This window comes from Lissotriton helveticus, chromosome 3_1 (assembly GCF_964261635.1).
Source record: "Lissotriton helveticus chromosome 3_1, aLisHel1.1, whole genome shotgun sequence".
In the NCBI taxonomy this organism is placed as follows: Eukaryota; Metazoa; Chordata; class Amphibia; order Caudata; family Salamandridae; genus Lissotriton; species Lissotriton helveticus.
This window is the reverse complement of record NC_136061.1, coordinates 229,328,150-229,347,858: the sequence shown is the minus strand read 5'-3', so window position 1 is coordinate 229,347,858 and position 19,709 is coordinate 229,328,150. Positions and strand designations below refer to the sequence as shown.

At 44.1% G+C, this 19,709-nt stretch overlaps 1 protein-coding gene across 1 annotated transcript in view; it reads right to left on the bottom strand.

Annotated features, from left to right (window-relative positions):
- The window catches only part of ZZEF1 (zinc finger ZZ-type and EF-hand domain containing 1), a 1,627,273-nt gene that overhangs the window by 1,345,804 nt on the left and 261,760 nt on the right, over positions 1–19,709 (bottom strand). The window contains exon 9 of the mRNA XM_078679684.1: positions 9,610–9,708. Within this exon, the coding sequence (XP_078535810.1) occupies positions 9,610–9,708 (99 nt within the window). The remainder of the gene's footprint in view (positions 1–9,609; positions 9,709–19,709) is intronic.

Genomic DNA, 19,709 nt, shown 5'->3' with positions numbered 1-19,709 from the left:
TTTTGAAAAACCTTCGAATGTTGCGGGAGGTGCTGCGTGTGGGTACAAAGCCATTCTGATCATGGTGCACAAGGGTTGGGACTAGGGGGGCCAGACGCTGAGCTAGGGTGGAAGCAAGGATGTTATAGTCGGTGTTTAGCAAGGCCAGTGGCAGATAAGATCCCAGACGCATGCCGTCTCTGCCTGGTTTTAGGAGGGAGATAAGCGTGGCCTCGTTAAGTGTGGGAGGGAGAGCAGAATCGTCAGTGGCCACCGCATACATCTTCAGCAATTCTGGGATCAGAATATCTGAACAAGCCTTATAATATTCGGCCGGCAGCCCGTCCGGACCCGGAGACTTGCCATTCGACAAAGCAAAAATGGTGGCGCGCAATTCGTCGGCTGTGATCGGTGCACCCAGATCATAGCAGTAGCTTTCGGAAGTTGTATGCCCGAGAGATAGTTCGCTATATCCTCGGTGGGAACTCGGAGCTGGGAGCTGTACAGAGCTCGGTAGTGGCTCGTGAAGGCCTCATGTATTTTGCTTTGTGTATATACCACCTCGCCCTCATCCGTATATATTGCGGATACTGGCGCCGAGCGGTCTTCCTGTCTGATGAGCCAGGCCAATAGTTTGCGGGGCTTATCACCAATGTGGTGTGTGCGTGCCGAGTGGGCTGCGTAATTGACATGACGCAGCCGTTCCAATAGCCTCTCGTGCTCAGCGTGTGCTGCGTGCAGTGATTCAACCACTCCACCCATCGCCTCCTGCTCCCGCTGAAGTAGATCAGATTCTATGTGCGTCAGGTCTCTCTCTAGTTGCTTCTGTATGTGCCCCTGTGTACCCAGACAGTGTCCCCTGAGCACTACCTGTGCACTACCTTGAAGGCGTCCCACTCAATCTGGGGGGAGGACGCCGTGCCTGTGTTCTCCTCAAAGCACTGTGCCGTTTGCGTGGAAAGGTAGTCGCGGAAGCGGGCGTCCAGAAGTGGCGCCGGTTGCAATCTCCATATGGGCACAGGCGAATGCGGGCGTAATACTACAATACTTATATAGGTTGGTCCAAAATGAGTATGACTGTCTCGGGCCAGTAGCTGAAGGATCTGAAACAAGAAAAATCCAGTGGGTGAAAAAGACTCACCCAAAGGCCTTAAATTAAGTATAGAGTATAATATGTTTGCAATGAATGAAATAGGGCAACAATATATGTCAAACACAAGTAGGGAGTGAATTCAATTTGCAGCCATTTTAACAACACAAACTCCAAAAGAAATTGAATTGAAATTGAGCACAATTTACAAGGTTTTCAATTTTACCACAAGATATAATCGGTTAGTAGCTACCCGGGATAAATGTTACAAATAGGAGTAATAGAACAGGCAAACCCAATTTCCGTTGGCTCGGTAATTAACAGAGATAAATTACACCGGATACCAGATGCCAATTTTATTTGTCATGGAGTGTTTTTGTACTTGTTATTCAATCATGGATCAAATGACACAATTAGCATGTCATTTGAACTTGTACAGGCAATTCATCTCTAAAAAAAGTTTAATATAAATCCGGCTAATATTTGATTTTATTTTTAATGAACTTTTACAGTGTAGTTAATTATCTGATCATTCATAATACATTTTTCTGGAAAGTCACTGAAAACATTTTCTGTTAAGTACCTATCAATAGGTGTCTGCAAATGTTGAAGTGCTAAGAGAATCATATAACGCTTGATACCAAGAACTCAATAGAACTCTCTGAATATTTTCTAAAGACCATATCCTCATTTGGATCATTTTTGATTAGTCAATGTATTGGTGTGGACTTTTTTGGGAGGAACTCGAAATATGAGGATACATTTGACAGAATCGATTCCTCAGATAAGGAATTGTGGCTATGCTGTAGACAGGATCCCTAAACAAAAATTTTCCCCAAACTTTAGCTAAGGAACTAGAAACCATGGAGGGAGACTGTAGCATAATCTGCTCTTGCTCCTTTACTAATCGCAATGACCATCAGCATGGACTCATATACCCGCCCCCACTAATGATCCTACTTAACAGATACTAATCCACCTCAAAGACACTGGAGTGGACATGGAGACATAGAACTGTCTACTTGAGAGAGCTAGACTAAACCTTAACAAAAATAACCGCTGGATTAACCCCTTATCTTGGTACCCGATCAAAGTACTGATTGGCATAAAGCACTTGAACACCTTGTTAGGTCTAATAAGTGCTATATAAATTTAATTGCAATACAATACTTAATCAACAATCTGTTAACTTTCAGTAGTGTCCGATCCTGGTCCTTTCATCAACAGGTGGCAGCTGAAGGGCTAGGAGTCAGACAACGGGTCAGCCCTGAGGTGACATCTTGGGTTTAAGGGTGAGTGATCGCACTTTTGGCAAACGCCACTGAACCTGGTAGCTCACTCGCTTGCTTAGTGAGTTGTCACCTTCTTTGACGCACATGAAATTGGCTGCAGTGTACATAAACCATTTACTGCAATGGCACACAGGAAAAAAAAATTGAGGGAATATCGCCATGAGGCCTTCATTAAACGGGAGAAGTGGTTCAAATGAGATCACTCCTGGCTGAAGCACCACCATCAAGACGTTTGCCTTAACTGCCACACTGGGTAACTGAAGGTCCAGGACCTCAGCTACCCGCCTCATTACCATTGCAAATGAGGTAGGAGGAAAGACCAAGGCAGTATCTGAAAAGGTGTCTAGTCCACTGGCGTCTGCCAAATCCTCACACCACGTGACCTCTGTATAGTCTGGGGGCTGGTATTCTTCAAGTTCCTGTGGCCCCTCCAAATCTTCCTCTGGTTGTAGCCAATAGGAATAGGGCACAGGCTCCGGCCTGGAGGAAGTTGGAGATGAGAATGGGGATGACGTTGCCAGTTTGCACAAGCAGAACCGGGTAAGTCGGCAGAAGAGCCGACGCTAGGGAAGGTGGAGGTGGCTAAACCGGCACCAGTCCGGATCCATTCATGGACACAAGGGGCCTGACTGGTGCAGAGGGCAATCCCGCCAGTTAAAAACCAGCAGGGGCCCCTCCCAAACCCGCAGACCCCAAAGGCACGCCACAGGAATGGGCCACCCAAATATGAAGCGATTGGCCTTCAGGTAATTTAAGGCAGTGTGGAAATAGCCCAGGCTCAAACGTGGAGCCAGGCCTCGAATGTAGACATTCTTTCGTCTTATCAGATGACTTTGACCGACGGAACGAAGTCGAAGACCTCCTCATCTTCTTGATCTTTTTTTTGTGGGACTTACCCAATTGCCCGGATGACTGCAACGAACATAGATGGCTCCGCGACCGATCCCGGGATCTTCCTCTCTACCAGGATTAAGACCATGGGGGCCTCTCACATCAAGCAGTAAGGAGCCTGAGGGGCTGCTCCCTCAAGGCCCTTGGATGCATAGTGTGGCAAGCACCGCAGGTCTTGGCATTGTGGTAGCACTCAAGACACCAGAGGCAAAAGAGGTGTGGCTCCGTCATCGACATTTGCTGGTGACAGGCACCACAGGGCTTCTTTGCCGATATCCCTGCCATACCAGCAGACAAAATCTAAAAAAATCTTCAAAAAGTTACTGGGGGGTAGCTCTTTTCCGGATCTGTCCTTACTGGCAAGGAAAGAAAAGAACTGACGTCAGTGTGTTGGGGTGGCACCTTTATAGGCACTGTGCAAGTCACCTCCAGCGCAGATGACACTGACAACGCCACCTATTACTCACACAAAAAATTCTGGGTACAGTCTGAGGCCTGGGGATAAATCTACGGTAAGGAATCTGTGGCTAGAAGTCTCAGTCAGATACGACAATTAAAGGAGTCTAAGTTGCAAGGTTGTAAATTCCACTTGGTGGCATAATCACACAACCCATTTGCTTTAGTGCACTCTCCATGTCTATTGATTTTCTCTCTAAAGTAATTAGACAAGGATTAGGCACATGTGCAGATCAAAAGGTCTCTGCTCAATCAGAGTAGCTTGTAGTACAGCTAAACAGTTCATACACAAATTAAATGGATTGATGAGGCAAAATTCACTCCACATGCTACAGAAAAAGGTCTGCGTGTCCAGCTCAGTCTTTGGTGTGAAGCCCTGTTACCTGCTTTCGATGTTGTGGTAGGCTAGCACTAATGGGAACTCTTCTGTCTCACACTTTCGGCAGTCTCTGCTTTATGGGACTGCAGTGATGGTTTCACTTGGACACTGGCTTCAGGAGAGCAGTACGACAAGCCTGCTCGGCTGGGGCCAAACATTGCAAATACAGCCTCCAAGCAAAGATCCAAAAGGTGCTCATTGTGGTTAGTGCCGGCCTCCCGGCTGGGTTCACACAGGGTTGTATCTGGAGGAAGTTTAAGCCCCTGGGCTTCAAGCTTCTGCTTCATTTGATATGGCAGTTCCTGCTTGGGATTCACTCTGGGTTGGGCAGAAGCACTAACCCTTTGGGCATTGCTGGAGTTCTGGACAGCATAGGATGACTTGCTTCCATAAATGAGCTACACGCTCACTGCACATATAAGCACTCGACATACACGCAATGTAAACACAAGTGTTCTGGGATTCGCAGAACAGTAGAATTTCACACACAACACTTTCTCTCAGACAGAGAAAAATATTTGGTCCCACAAAATATACACAAAGAACATTATGATGCCACAACCACTTTATGTGATGTAGCCAAGGCAGGGGCAATATTCTGATGCCCACTATGAGGGAATGCTTGGTGCACCACTCCAAGTCGCAGAACACGCTCTAGATTAGTGTGAAGCCAAGGCATAAATAAGAAGCCAGGGCCTAAATAAGAAGTCAGGGCCTAAGTAAAAAGCCAGGACCTAATAAAAAGTCAGGGCACCGACGGCAGGGGTACACAACAGTAGAACATGCAGGGGTTATTCAGTCCCACGACTTGTGATATAAAAATTTTGACATGCTTTGCACAGTTTCAAAACTTGTTTGCCTTCTTCTGCCAGCAATAAAAGAAATCTGGTTTACTGTATATATTCCCAGATCCTTGAGAATAGCACTATATTTTACTTATCTTCAGTAAAGGTCTTCCTGCTGGCTTCCCTAACACAGATTTGTCACATTTTTAATTCCCCCAGGCAACAGACTGGAACCGGAAACCTTTTAACAACTGTTCCCACACACCACTAGGTTGTGTCTTTGGATTTAGGGCAGTGTTATCCCACTCTCGAAGTAACAGCATGGAGCCATAGAGTGATCCTACCTGGACATGCTGACATCAGTTGACAACCAAGAATTCCACACCCATAGACAGACCATCAGAAACCAACTGTTACAGCATGCAAAATATAATATAGAGCACTATGAACACATAGAATTCCTTTCTGTGGAAAGGGAAAGGAGTGAGGTAAAGAATTTGCAGATAAGAGTGACTATCAAAAAGAGCATTACCAAAGGCAAGTAACTTGTACTTCTAATTGCAAATTCCTTCACATTTAGAACACATACCTAATCAGTGTCCTAAAACGGTCAAGGGTCTGAGAGGAGGTCCTGCAGGACAGAGCAATTAAAAAGCCTTCCTTTGGAAAGTTATGAGTTAACACAATAGGGCTTGGTGAAGTTGTAGCTTGACTCCCCATTAAAGCCTGGTAGAAGTCTAGCACTAGAACTACCTTAGGTGTGGTGGAATGAGCCCGTAGGCAGTCAGGAGCCTCTATCCTGGCAAAGAAATAACACCTAGAAATGTGTGGTTTGCAAGCGATCTGGGTAAAAAAATAACATGGTTAGAGCCACGCAAGTCAGCCCACCCTAGATAGCCCTAAGTGTGTAATTTTTCAAAAGGGTACAGATTGGCTAGGTTTCCTAAGGTACCAGCAGAGCTAGGGCCCAAAATCTAGAGCTACCCACACTGGAAAAGAGGGTCAGCTTTTGGAAGAAAAATGTGCTGCACCCATGTTGCATTTTGGACTGTTTCCTGTCGCGGGTACTAGGTCTACCCACACAAGTGAGGTAGCATTTTTATCGGGAGACCTGGGGGAAGGATGGATGGTAGGAAATGTGTTCATGCCCAGTGATCCCATAACTTTCTCACACAGAAATCTGAGGAAAGTGAGATTTTTCTTTTAGCTAAATTTGAAGTTTGCAGAGGATTTTGGGTAAGAAAACATTGGGAGACTCCACGTAAGCCACAACTTCAAGGACTCCCCGGGTGTCTAGTTTCCAGAAATGTCTGGCTTTGGTAGGTTTCCCTAGATGGCCATCAAGCCTGGGACCAAAAACGCAGGTGCACTCCTAAATATCACAAAACAACCTGATTTTGCAAAGGGGGGGGGAAGAGGGGGAAATGGGAGGGGTCACCTGCGTTTTGGTCCTAGGCTCGCTCGGGTAAAGGATTTAAATGCCACTCTGTCCAGAGCAAACCCTATCCTTTGCACCGCCTGTTAATGTGATTTCAACTACTTGATGAAGAGTTCCCAGGAAAGACAGCAGCAAGATGGTCATCCGAAGATGGCCTGAGACTAACTGATGAGCCCTCAGAGATCTATGAATATGTGTATTCTTAACCTGCAAATACTAGCCGCAACCATAAACTTCTAAAGGGTCCGAGGGGAAGCGAAAAGGAAGGATGGTAAACTTGAAGGGATCTGACCTCCCAACAAAGTGGAGTAAATGCCTTTGGGAATGAAGGATGGGTACATGAAAGAATGTGTCTAGTAAGTCCAAGGACACCATCCAGTGTTCAGGATCTACAGTGGAAGAGGCCATGGGCAGTGTTAGGATCCTGAATTTGTCCTTACAAAGGAAGGTGTTCAATAACCACGTTTAATGGTTAAAATTGGCCTGAGCTTATGGTCTTTCTTGGAGTTCAACAAGTAGCAACTGCTGCCCCTCTCCTTCTCAGAGACTCTCTCTATTGTCCCTTTGGTGAGGAATAGCAAATCTACTTTGGCAAGTACGAAGGCATGTTCTGCTGAAGTCTGAGCAAAAATAACAGAAACTGAGTGGGAAGGTCGACAGAAAAAGAAAGAGTGCAACATAATGAACAACCTGCAGTACCTATTGGTCTAAGTTAATTGCATGCCAGTGGGCAGCTAAAAACCTATCCTGCCACTTACTGGCTGCAGATCACTATGTATTCACAGCAGCAGGCGAAGGCGAAGACGAAGACTGGCCTTGCTGGCGGCCCCATCTTCAGCCACAACCACATGCCCTGGAGTCAGGCGCCTGTTGACCTGGCTGCTGAACAGGTTAAGATGACTGCCTCTGGCACCAATTCAGTTTCTGGGACAAGCTTTTGAACTTCTGTTGTTGCTTGTGGAACTGTCAGGGTGGGGTGGGGGTAATAAGATCAGGGAAAGGGCTGGAGCACAGAATCTTTGAACCACTCCAAGGCTGAATTTATCTCATCTTCAAACAGCCCTGAGCACTCAAAAGGCATACTCATAAGACATTCCTTTATGTCAGCAGAAATAAATGTAGCTCCCAATGAGGCATGACGGTAAGTCACTACACTAGTGCTCATAGCACGAATCGCACACCTGTGGTGTCCAGGCAGCCCCCAAAACATATTTGGCCGCATCCACACCTTCACAGACCGTATGGAACAAAGTATTTTAGACCTCCTCAGGTAGGAAAAGTCAAGATTTCACTCACCATATTCCAGAGAGCATGAGTGCTCCCTCACAAACAAAAAGCATTCAGAAATTACGAAGCCAAACTGAGAAGGAAACACTCTCTTGCAAAGCGCATCAATTTTCTTCTATTCTTCCTATGGCTGGTCTGTAGGGAAGGCGTTCAGCTTCAGTTTACTGGCCAAAGCCTGAATCATGAGGCTTTCTGGTGTGGGTTGCAGTATGAGAAAGATGGATCACCTGTAGAAGGCCTATGGTGCCTAGTGATGTGGGAAATTAGTAGTGGAACCACAGATGGTTTTAACTATGCTGCCCTCAAAGCTTCTGTCATGGCTTCACTGAAAGGAAACAGAGGCTCGGACGCTAAAGGGCCAGGTTGCAAGATTTCTGTAAGCAGGTTTGCTAATTTCCACAGCTGGCAACTACAGGTACAACCTCCCTGAGGCCCTATTCACCACAACAGCAATGGGGGCTATTTCCTCATGGGACGCTTAAATGGGGAGTTAAAGTCAGTTTCTGGTGACGTATCAAAGTCACTAGCATTCGGAAGCTCTAAATATAGCCGATCATCTGTATAGTAGGTGGGTACAAAAATTGACAGTCTCATCATTATCATTATCCTCATAAAGAACATTTTACAAATCTTGTATTGCATCTGGATCTGAAACAAACAAGACCTCACGGCACTGAAAATACTGGTGCGGAGGCAAAGGCACTGTCGAAGAATCATCACACTCCATAGACTGAGCCTTAGTGATCATGTAGTGAGAGATATGCAGAGATCAAGCCAAATGTTATACCAGATCCGAGATTGGTGTCTGGAACTGCCACCTCCGGACACGGCTGGAACCAAACAAGCGTGACCTTAAGCAAGAGAGTACAGGCGCAGCCTGGTTCTGACAGCAGAGCTAGGCAGAGGTATAATGTGGTCAGTCTGACCCACAAACCCCTCGTCAGCAGAACTCCAAATGAGGACACAAGCGGAATCGGGATATCATCAGACGCTCCGAAAAAGCTTCACAATTGCCTATTTAAGGTATCTACCTGTTGCAAATGTATCTACGGCCCAGGAAATTTGGGGCGCATCGGCTGTAGCTGGGGAATGGGTGAGTCAGACTGGTGTGGAATCGGGCTTTTGAGTGACAACTGCACAGGATTTTGAGTGATAACTGCACAGGAGAGGACTCCTGTGTCGATATCTTGCGCTTGTTCCTCTACTCCGTCTAGGACTTACTCGAGGATGGAGACCTGAATTAGAAGCAATACCAGGGTTTGGAGAAGGAAAATGGCAGAGATTTGGAGCTGAACCAGCCTTGTTGCTTCTGCTCAGCAACTTTCAACTTTGCCTCCAACTTTCTGACAGATGTCAAGTAAGACCATAAACGACATCCGCTTCCTGCAAGTGTGGCATAGCTTGAAGCAAGTAGTCTTCGCAGCAGACATATACCTAGCAAACTGCCACAAAACAACATTTTGGAAGTTGGTGAAGGACCTACACACGTTCCGAAGCGGAGTGCTGAATCCAGGTCTAAGGTTACAGAAACAAAGAACTGGCATCCACGTCCAGGTGTGGCATGTGCCATCATTTCTGGAGATGGGACGAGGCCACCTTATCGATTGTTGTCAATTTTTGGGGTAGCTTTTTACTTTTACTCTTGGGAAGTGAAAAGAGACATTAGAAACAGAGAAAAATAAATCCTGGAAAGATTCAATCACTAGATAGAACTCCTTATGAGTAAACTGTTGTATGATGTATTGTAGCTGTGTTGCATATGTCCTGAAGTCTGGGGTCTTCATGACCCCTTTTTCTTAAGCAAAGTCAAGGTCACCAAATCTATGGAACGCCATCTCATACTTCAATAGCAATGTTTGTAGCAAATGATGTAAGGAAAATTTGCAATTGTGCATCATAAAATGGTCTATTTGCTCACATTGTATTAGGATTTTCTTTAGACGGAAACGGGCGCTGCATTGTAGTAAAAATGCATTAAATGTACACAATTTAAACAGAGCTTGTGTACTTACCATCTCCTGTAAATGGTTCTACAAGCATATTTTCTGGCCCAGATTGATCTTCCTTCCCTTTAACATCACAGGCTAGCAACGTAAACTTGATTGGCTTTCCTGATTAAATAAAGAAAAGGATCAGGAAGAAGATACCTAGACAAAACTAATCTTGGCAAATATTTTAAACACACAATTCAAACATATACATATATATGCAGGCTGTCTGGTTTTAGGTTTAAACCTATAATAACTGATAAACCCCCACCAAAAGGAAAATAGCCATCACCAGTGTAAACATATAAACACTGAAAAAACACCTTTGAAACCACAAACTAAGTGCCAATTAAAGAAAGGAAAAGATGAGTGAAAGAGTAATTTCTAATTCTTCCTGAAGGTGCCAATACATTGCAACTTTGTTATACAAGGCAGCAGCAAGAAAGAATGGGCTAACATTAAGCTGCTTGAGTTTAGTTGTTTAGGGATGTCGCTAAAATATTGCCTCTTTCTTCTGCCTTATGCTTTTTTCAGTTTTGTGGTCTTTGGTCTAAAGATGAGTGTTTCGAAGCATGTTTTAGGTCTTATTTAGGTTTTTTTAAACTGTAGAGAATCAGGAAATATCAATCATATTTGATATTTTGGCTATATTTGATTTCACTAATAGGTAAAATGGCTGGTTTCATAAGAATCCTTCCCAATATGTACCATCACATTTACACACAGAGAATGGGTGAAATCCTTTGATACATCAGCCCCCCTTTTCTAACAAGTCAGTATTGTTTGTAGGTGAATTGCCAAACACCTCAGGCTTTAATCATTCAATGCAAGGTTTAGTGAAAGGTATATGTGAAAAGAATGTTGTCACCAACCATCTGAGATAGTGGTGAAAAAATGACACCAGACGTTGGTAAAATTGGAACGCAGTGTCACTTGGAATGCTGCTTGAAAAAGTTCCCACCAAGTTCAATTAAGATTGGAGTGATATTGTTTGTATTTGCAGTAATTCAGCTATGTATATGAAAAAGTTGAATGATGCCCTGTCAAATTCACTACCTGGACTGAAGTGCTTCCCTGTAAGTGCTCCTTGTCACTTGCTAAATGGGATGCTGAAAGCATCATTACACTCTTCAGAGTTAATGAAGAATGCTATTGACTTTGTAGTCTATTCTAGTACACTGTTTCGTTATGCCCGGGAACTAAAATGCAAATATTTCTCACTTTGTGCTTTGGGTGGCATCAAAAAAAGAGTCATCTTAACTGTGTCATTTAGTCGGTGGTTCTTAGTCCTAGAGGCTGTGGATGCCATATTATCCATGTGATGACCTACGGAATCTTTGCTTAGTGATGCCAATGTCAAGAAATGTGATGATCTTTAGTCACATATTGATAGTGATGTGAAAAAAGTACAGTCTACTGCATGCTTAGGTTTTTACAGGAAAACAGGACTGCTGTAGTGGACTTAATGAAAATACTAGAGTCTGAAAACACCCTTGTCCACCAAGTGTACAGCGTAATTGGTGTAGATATGAAACACCTCCTTGAGAGTAGGCTGAGCGACACTTTTAGCGACTTTGGCACCGCAACATGCTCCATGTTAGAATTCTTGCCAATTGGTAAGCAAAGAAATGTTGAGGGGCAATTCAAGAAATTTTATTTTATAGTCTATGGGAAATGGCTTGCAATGATGCATAGAAATGTCCCTTCACCAACCATGGCAATTGAAGTTTTTGAGGCCTCACTGAGGTACTCTGCACAACTTATAGATCCCTTCTGAATTTTCTCCAGACTTTGAAAAGTACTGCTTCATTTTTTACCTCTTCAATAACTGAGAGCATATGTGCCCAATTCAATGCATATGTTGCAGAACATGTCCTAGACAATCACAATCTTCAGGTTCACCAGTATTGGCATAAAAAGCTATGTCATTGGCCACAGTTAGCAAATTGTGTACTGGCTGTTTTGGTGTTGCCAGTCTCAAGTGCCAATGTTGAGAGGGCCTTTTCACAGATAAACGTTTACAAAGGAAGGAAAGAGCGACCAAAGTCTCACTAAAGATGTATTGTACGGTGTCCTACAATAAGTTTGATTTGTAAAAATGTATTTGGACCTCATGTACCCTGTACACCTGCTATGTATACACATGCACTATCAGTACTGAAAGCAAGCGGTAATTAAAAGCAAAATATTCCATAAACATTTATAGTTAGGTTGATATTTCACTCGTACAAAACCAGAGAAATTCACCAATGCACTGCTTATGACCTCTCAAATTACATCACTCATGACATGGTCCGTGACATCACTGATTACATCATTCACAGAATCTCTGACACAGTCAATCACACCCCCATGTAACCATTCATACACCCACTTCAACTTTCACACTGCCATTCTCGAAACCATTGATACACACATACCAGGACTTACATACCCACTCACTGATTCATAGGTCTACACACACATCCGCTCAGTCACCCCTTACAGCCACTCGGACACAAACTGGCTCACTAATACAGACACTGATATATCCACTCCTACAACCATACAGCCACTCACACACTGTCAGTCACTCATAGAGCTCCTCGCACACCTACTCACTCGCCTATAGAGCTAATTTGACAGTCAGTTACTCACCTATAAAGTTACACACAGCCCCTCACGTATTCCTACAGATACTAACATATAATCACTCACCCATACAGACCCTCACACACACACTCACTAACCCATATAGCCACGGTCACAATCCCTCACTCACACATACAGTCACTGATATACTCAAACACTCACCTATACTGTCTTTCAGATATCCACTTACTCACCCATATACCATTGACACATCCATTCACTCACCCATACAGCCATAGACACAGTCAGTCACTTATATAACCCTTCACTTACACTCATTAACCCATACACCCACTGACTCATGCACTCACTCATAAATGAAGCCAGTCACACAAACTCTCACCCACCCACACAGACACTCATACACCCATACAGGTACTCAGACAACCGATCAATCACCCATACACACACACATGTACGCACTTACCAACCCATACTACCACTTCGACACCAACCAACAGACTAATACAGACATTCAGACAACCTAGTCAGTGACCCATACAATGACTAAGACACATAATCACTCACTTATACAGTCAGTCACGGACCCAATAAATCATCCATTCAGGCACTCATACACCCACTGATTCTTCAATACAATACATATGGTGCATATATATTTAACACTCATAAACCTTTAGAAACACTCACAGTCACCAAAGGATGTCATTAGTGATGTCATTTGAGATGTCATCAGTGATGTCACTAAACATGTCATGAGTGATGTAATATGTTAGGTCATAAGCAGTGCACTGTGGGGGCTGGTGTGATAGTAAGCTCAGCTAACTAGAACTGCTGAATGTCTCTAGTTTTGTATGAGTGAAACATCAGTCTATCTCAAACGTCCCTGTAACCTTTTATTTTTTGTGTGAATATCTAAGGTTTTTTAATTATATTTCCTAACAATAACAGCCCTGTAACCTTTGTTTTTTTCAGTGAATTTCTAAGGTTTTCTGAATGCTAATTCTAAACTATAATTTACCTGTAACCTTTGTTTTTTTCAGTGAATTTCCATTTTTTTTTTTTTAAGTAGCAATGGTGTTTGCAGAATGGTGTGGAAAGGGGATGGGGCCTCTGCCCAGGTGTCAGGAATCTCGCTGTGTAGGACTTACAGAAAGTAACAGGAGGGTTTCTTGGTCTCAAAGGTCCTTTAGCATGCGAGAGAACTTTATTCCCCAACCAGTAGTGTACCAGGAGCCACGTCTGCAAAATGGTGCATAAAGGGGGCATGGCATCCAAAGACCTTTTAGCAAACTGACTGTGTGGGATTTGCTGGCGATAACAGGAGCGATAGTTGGGCCCCCTAACACCCTCAATTCCCAAGGGGATTTCTACCCCAACTAGTACTATGCCAGGAGGCGCGTTTGCAGAGTGGTGCAGAAAGGTCATCCTTGATGATTGCACAGGTAGTGCCTGTATTATTCTACGAGTGCCATTGCCAAGGTCAGATTGCGAATACCGGGTGTTTTTAACAAAATGTAAAACACATATATAGACATATGTTACATAAGGTTTCAGTGTAGCTATTTAGTAAGATACTAATTTAACTTTCCCCTTTGTATTCATTTGTCGAAAGAACTAAATAGAAAATGCATCTTCCTTCTTCACAGCAACACCAAAGGTCGCAATGACATCTGTAGTCATGAATACAAATGACAGAGTGAAAAACAGATATCTAGACATATTTTACACAAAGTTTGAGTTTGGCTGTTCAATAACATCAAAAACCTAAACACAACAGTGGAACCCCTACCAGAAATCACGCACCTATCCCGATATCCCAAATATATATTCACAACAGAGGCGATATTAAATATTGGATTAACTTTATTTCAACAACACATTTATAAAAAAAGAACAGTTTAAAAAAATAACAACATCTGAGCTCACAATTAGAACATACCTACAAAACACACATCAAACTACCCATTGTTACCCTACTCATGGGGAATTAAAAACTGTTGCCAAACTAGTGCAACGCACAATCTGAAACATCACATGACCGTGAAAGTAAGAAATATCATTGGATAATATACTGTTCAGTAAAATAAATAGGATGTATAAGCATACTCCTCCTTCTTGAACCTTCTTTTCTAGACGTTTATGGTGAGCAGGTGGTAGATTTTGTCTGGAGGCTTTTTTTGGACTGATGTTCATGTTCGATCATCTAAAAACCTATCATATAAAACGTCTTCAACTGCCAATGAAGCAGCAGGAAGCTGGATGGCCATCTACATAGGTGGCAGCTTCAACAATTCCTGGCTAGAAAGTCCCTTCAGAGGTACAGACTCTTACAACAGATATGGCTCCAGAGTTTTCAAGAATGGCAACGTATTGCATGGACTGTAGTGTTGTTATAGGAGCGGGTGAGCAGTGTTTTACAGCTATTCGCAATGCTGCCAAAAATTATTCATGGTCCTTTTTTCCCCCCTTTTATATTTTTTGCAAATTTTTTAAGATGAGTTCATAGTGAACAACAAGAAGGCAACGCAAAGCTGAAGGACCCTCGACTTCAATAGCAGCACAACAACACCGAAGCAGAGAGTCAGTTCAAAAGTCCAATCTCAACTTTAAGATTTGGCTCTACATTTTTCCCCAATAGCATCACACTGCATGGATTGTGGAGTTGTAGTGAGTGCTGGAGAGCAGTCCATAACGGCTCTACGCAATGCTGCAAAGAATAACAATTCTTTTTTTTTTATATTTGGACCTTCACCATCCACTCCGGATCTCCGTCAGACCCATGCCCACACCAGATCTTCAACAAAGCCAGCACAGCCATCGCACCCTATCTCCGGAAATTCATCAACACCTCCTTCGAGACAGCATCCTTCCCGGGGAGCTGGAAGCACACCGAGATCAACGCCTTACTCAAGAAACCCAAGGCAGACCCCAAGGACCTGAAGAACTTCCGGCCCACCACCCTGCTCCCCTTCCCGGCAAAAAGGTCATAGAGAAGACTGCTCACAAACAACTGACCTGCTACCTCGAGGTGAACAACATCCTGGACCCTTCCCAGTCCGGGTTCCGCAGCAACCACAGCACCGAGACTGCCCTAATCGCCGCCACCGATGACATCAAGTCCATGCTGGACAACGGAGAAACGGCAGCCCTCATCCTCCTGGACCGGTCAGCCGCCTTCGACACGGTCTGCCACCACACACTACGAACAAGCCTCCCCAACGCCGGGATCCAAGAGAAGGCCCTGGACTGGACCACCTCCTTCCTCTCCAGCAGAACACAGAGCGTCCGCCTTTCCCCCTTCCGCTCCAAAGCCACCGAGATCATCTGCTGCATACCCCAGTGCTCATCCTTCAGCCCAACTCTGTTTAACATCTACATGGCACCGCTCGCCCACGTCGCCCGATGGCACGACCTCAACGTCATCTCCTACGCTGATGACACCCAGCTGATCCTCTCCCTCACCAAGGACCCCCACACCACCAAAACCAACCTTCACAAAGGAATAAAGGGCGTCGCTGAATGGATGAGGTACAGCCGACTAAAGCTGAACTCTGACAAGACGGAGGTCCTCATCCTTGGATCCACCCCTTCAGCCTGGGACGACTCCTGGTGGCCGACTGCACTGGGAACCGCTCCAACACCCACCGACCACGCACGCATCCTAGGGGTCATCCTCGACTCCACCCTCTCCATGACTAAACAGGTCAGCGCCGTCTCCTCCTCCTGCTTCAACACCCTCCACATGCTCCGCAGGATCTACAAGTGGATCCCCACTGAAACAAGAAGAACGGTCACCCAGGCCCTCGTCAGCAGCAGGTTGGACTACCGAAACGCCCTCTAAGCAGGAGCCTCGGCCAAACTCCTGAGACGGCTCCAACACATCTAGAACGCCTCTGCATGCCTGATCCTCGACATCCCCCGCCGCAGCCACATAACACCCCACCTGAGAGACCTGCACTGGCTCCCGGTCAACAAGAGGATAACCTTCAAGCTCCTCACCCAAGCACACAAGGCACTCCACAACACTGTGCCAACGTACCTCAACAGACGACTCGGCTTTTACACCCCCACCCGCCAGCTCTTCTCCACCGACCTCGCCCTAGTCCCCTGCTTCCAGAGAGCGACCTCTGGAGGCAGATCATTCTCCCACGCCGCCAAGACCTGGAACACCATCCCAATCCACCTACGGCAGACCCAAGACCTGCTGACCTTCAGAAAACTCCTCAAGACCTGGCTTTTCGAGCAGTAGCAGCATTCCCCACCCCAGCCCCTTGAGACCCTCACGGGTGAGTAGTGCGATTTACAAATGATATGATGGATTGATTGATTGACCTTCATAGTTTTTCTACATTAGCAGGCATTTTATCTTACAAAATGGGTATCTAATATCAATGAGTTGTTCATTGTATTATCTTCTAATTCATTGTAACACTACTTGCATATAACTTGCCATATAGACAAGTTAAACCGTCCCACTACAAATAAATACACAGGTATCTTTTGCCAGTTATAATTATTTACTTTTTCACTTTTAAAATATAAGTCAACAGTATGTGTTTGAATGTTCTGTAAGCGCATCGACAACATGTACTCTCTTCTTTAAAACTATCAAGTGTAATATATGTGTCTTGTTCTGCAACCCCTCCTCCTCTTAACAACTCTTCATTTTCCATATAATTCTGCTCAGGAGCAAAGAAACTAAACTGCACATCACCACAAATCTTTTCTACGTCTGCCACACTACGATGCAAAAGTGCTCTATTCATTTCTCCTAAACATGAAGCAGGAGTTTTCAAATAATACAGCCTCTTACCTAAAGGTCCCATTTTTGAGTGGTATAACTTATTTAGTGTTTTAAACTTCGCCCTGAAAAAATACATGGAAATGTTCTTAATATATCAATGGATAGCTGTCTAATACTAGGAACACTAATACAATTCCATTTGTATACTGTGCCCTGAATATGCCTTCCTTGTACGTCTCTGCAATAACTCCTTCTACATTTCCAGGTACCATCACCTCTTTTGCTATTAGACTTCCATTCTTCATTTGATAACATTGTCCTCTTTAATGAATAGCATGAACTAATCGGTTATCCTGGAGATACCTTTCTTAATTAAAGACAGCCTCTGTACAAGAAGTATGTATCCATTCTCCACTAAAAACTGTACAACAGTTAGATCTATTCACTAATCTTTTCTTCTGGTTTTGTCTCCTCAGGCACAACACTATTTTGTCAAGTCTTCATTTTATTTAGAATCAAAATTAAAAGCTTCCTTTTCAAAGCAAAGGCCTTATCTACTCTCTCAACGTATTCTTTCAGTTTAACTGCAACTCTCCTTCTTCCACACTTGTTTAAATGTATCACTAAATTTACAAGGCTGTTACTATGGAATCATTATAACATTTGCACAGAACCTATGCAGGCAATCGAAACACCCACTTACAACCCATGCAGTCATTGAAATGCTGAGGCACACATGTGCACTGATGAAACACTCAGGCTCTACTCATGCACTCATATAATTAAGTAGAGCGTACCACTGTAGTAGATCTATCACACACATTGTCTAAAGACTACATATACCTCAATAACACTTATAAATACATGTTTTTTTGGGTTGAATACATCAATAGTGAAAGAGTCAACATCAATAATGAAAGAGTCAATATCCTGAGCAACGATCATGTAATCAAGCCAGAAATCAATCCACGCAGTAATCTTCGCAATTTCTTCTTGGTGCTTTATTCCGTATTTCATTTGCATATATCTGTGCTTCAATCTTCATCAACTACCAGTAGTCACAGATTAAGCCAACGCACGTTTCGTCTTATGGGTAACAACAGAGTTCATCAGGTCGCCTGAAGCGAAATATGACTGAATCTTAACGTAACGTCCTATATCAGAAACCGTCTTTGTCAGAATCTCAAAATTCAGCACGTGTCCTAAAATACAGCAGCAATTCAACGGAGAATGCTGTATTTTAGGACACGTATATATAGAGTGTGAGTGTGTGTGTTTGTTTAAAAAACACAGCAGTTTGCCACTGTATAGTTTTAGTTAGAACATAGGGCATCATTGTGATGCCAGTGGGACCGCCAGCGATAGCGGTCTCACCGACAGACAGGACAATACGATGCAGGCAATCGGACCCTTGACTGTCGGAGAGCGAACTGCAGACAGGATCTACTGATCACAATGGGGCAGCGATCAGAATCGTGATCCTGAATAGAGTTGTGGCATGCTCAGGCACCGCCGGGCAGGATTACGATGTCCCTTTTCAGACTGTCTGTTTATTGCGGTCCCACCGCCAAGAAAGGGTAGCCAAAAAAAGGGACTTAGGGGTCCCCAAGCAGGGCCTACGTCCCCATGGGCCACTGTAATGTGGCCCTGGGGGCACATGTAGTGCCCCCACGCACATTCATGCACAGTGTGCCAGACAGCACATGGTGCTCAATAACACTGTGGCTAGTGCTGCAGCCCTTTTCCAGGACCACAGCACAAGCTGCAGTGTTACTGGGCACTTTTCTGCCACACAGCCCGGTGGGCACATTGCAATTAGGTAGTGCTTGTCAAACTGCCATTGCAATGAGCCCCCTAGTTACTATACAAAATAGATTTTTTTGTTTGCTAATAACTTTGGCACTGTTTGAAGAAACTTAACTTAAAAAGTTCGGCATGATTTGCCAAGTGGGGTGAAAAACACAAGGGGTAAGATTGTCCCAAAACGCAATCCCCCTATGCAATTTTATACACTGCTAAAGCCACAATGGCTAAACAGAATTACACCAAATTTAGCAGAAAGCTAAGCGTACTTTGGTATAAATCCTTTCAGTAGTGTTTGAAAAATTAAGGTTCAAAATGAATAGATGTTTGGACTGTTGGGTTTCTGCAACTCTTGCGGGAATCCCCCAGGCATGCTGCACCAGATAATGAGAGCTCTGAATGGAGAGTGTGCTTTTTTCCCTCATAAGCTCAGTAGCTCGCACTCTGACGTGCACACAACATGAAGCACAATGTTGACACACCCCCACTACAAGTACCCCTGTCCTGAAAATTAAAAAAAATATTAAGTATAAGGGGGCAGGGTAGGGGTTCACTGACCCGCTGGACCTTGCTAGTCCAAATGTATTAAGTGCTGCAATCATGGGGAATTCTTCTGGGAGCCAGTGCAGGCCCCTGTCCTCTTGAGAATCTTGTGGAAACATAGTGGGAGTGCTGGCTCCCACAATAGTTCTGTGTGATCAGAAATACACTCAAAAAAGGGGGTGGGTTGTAGGGGGTGCCTGTGGTGGGTTGGTCGCGTACAAGAAAATGCAGTGATTAGTCCTATAGGGGTTTGACTAAGTAAGATCATATCAGCGTACTGAGGATATTTAAGATGATTGCAAGTTTAGGAGGGTGAGTGTTAATGATTTTTAAGTGCAGTAACAGATCTGACCTAAAAAGATAAAAAATACATGGAGCTAATACACTGCCTTGTTTGAGGCCATCACAGGTTTTAATTCCCCAGTAGAGTTAATCGCCT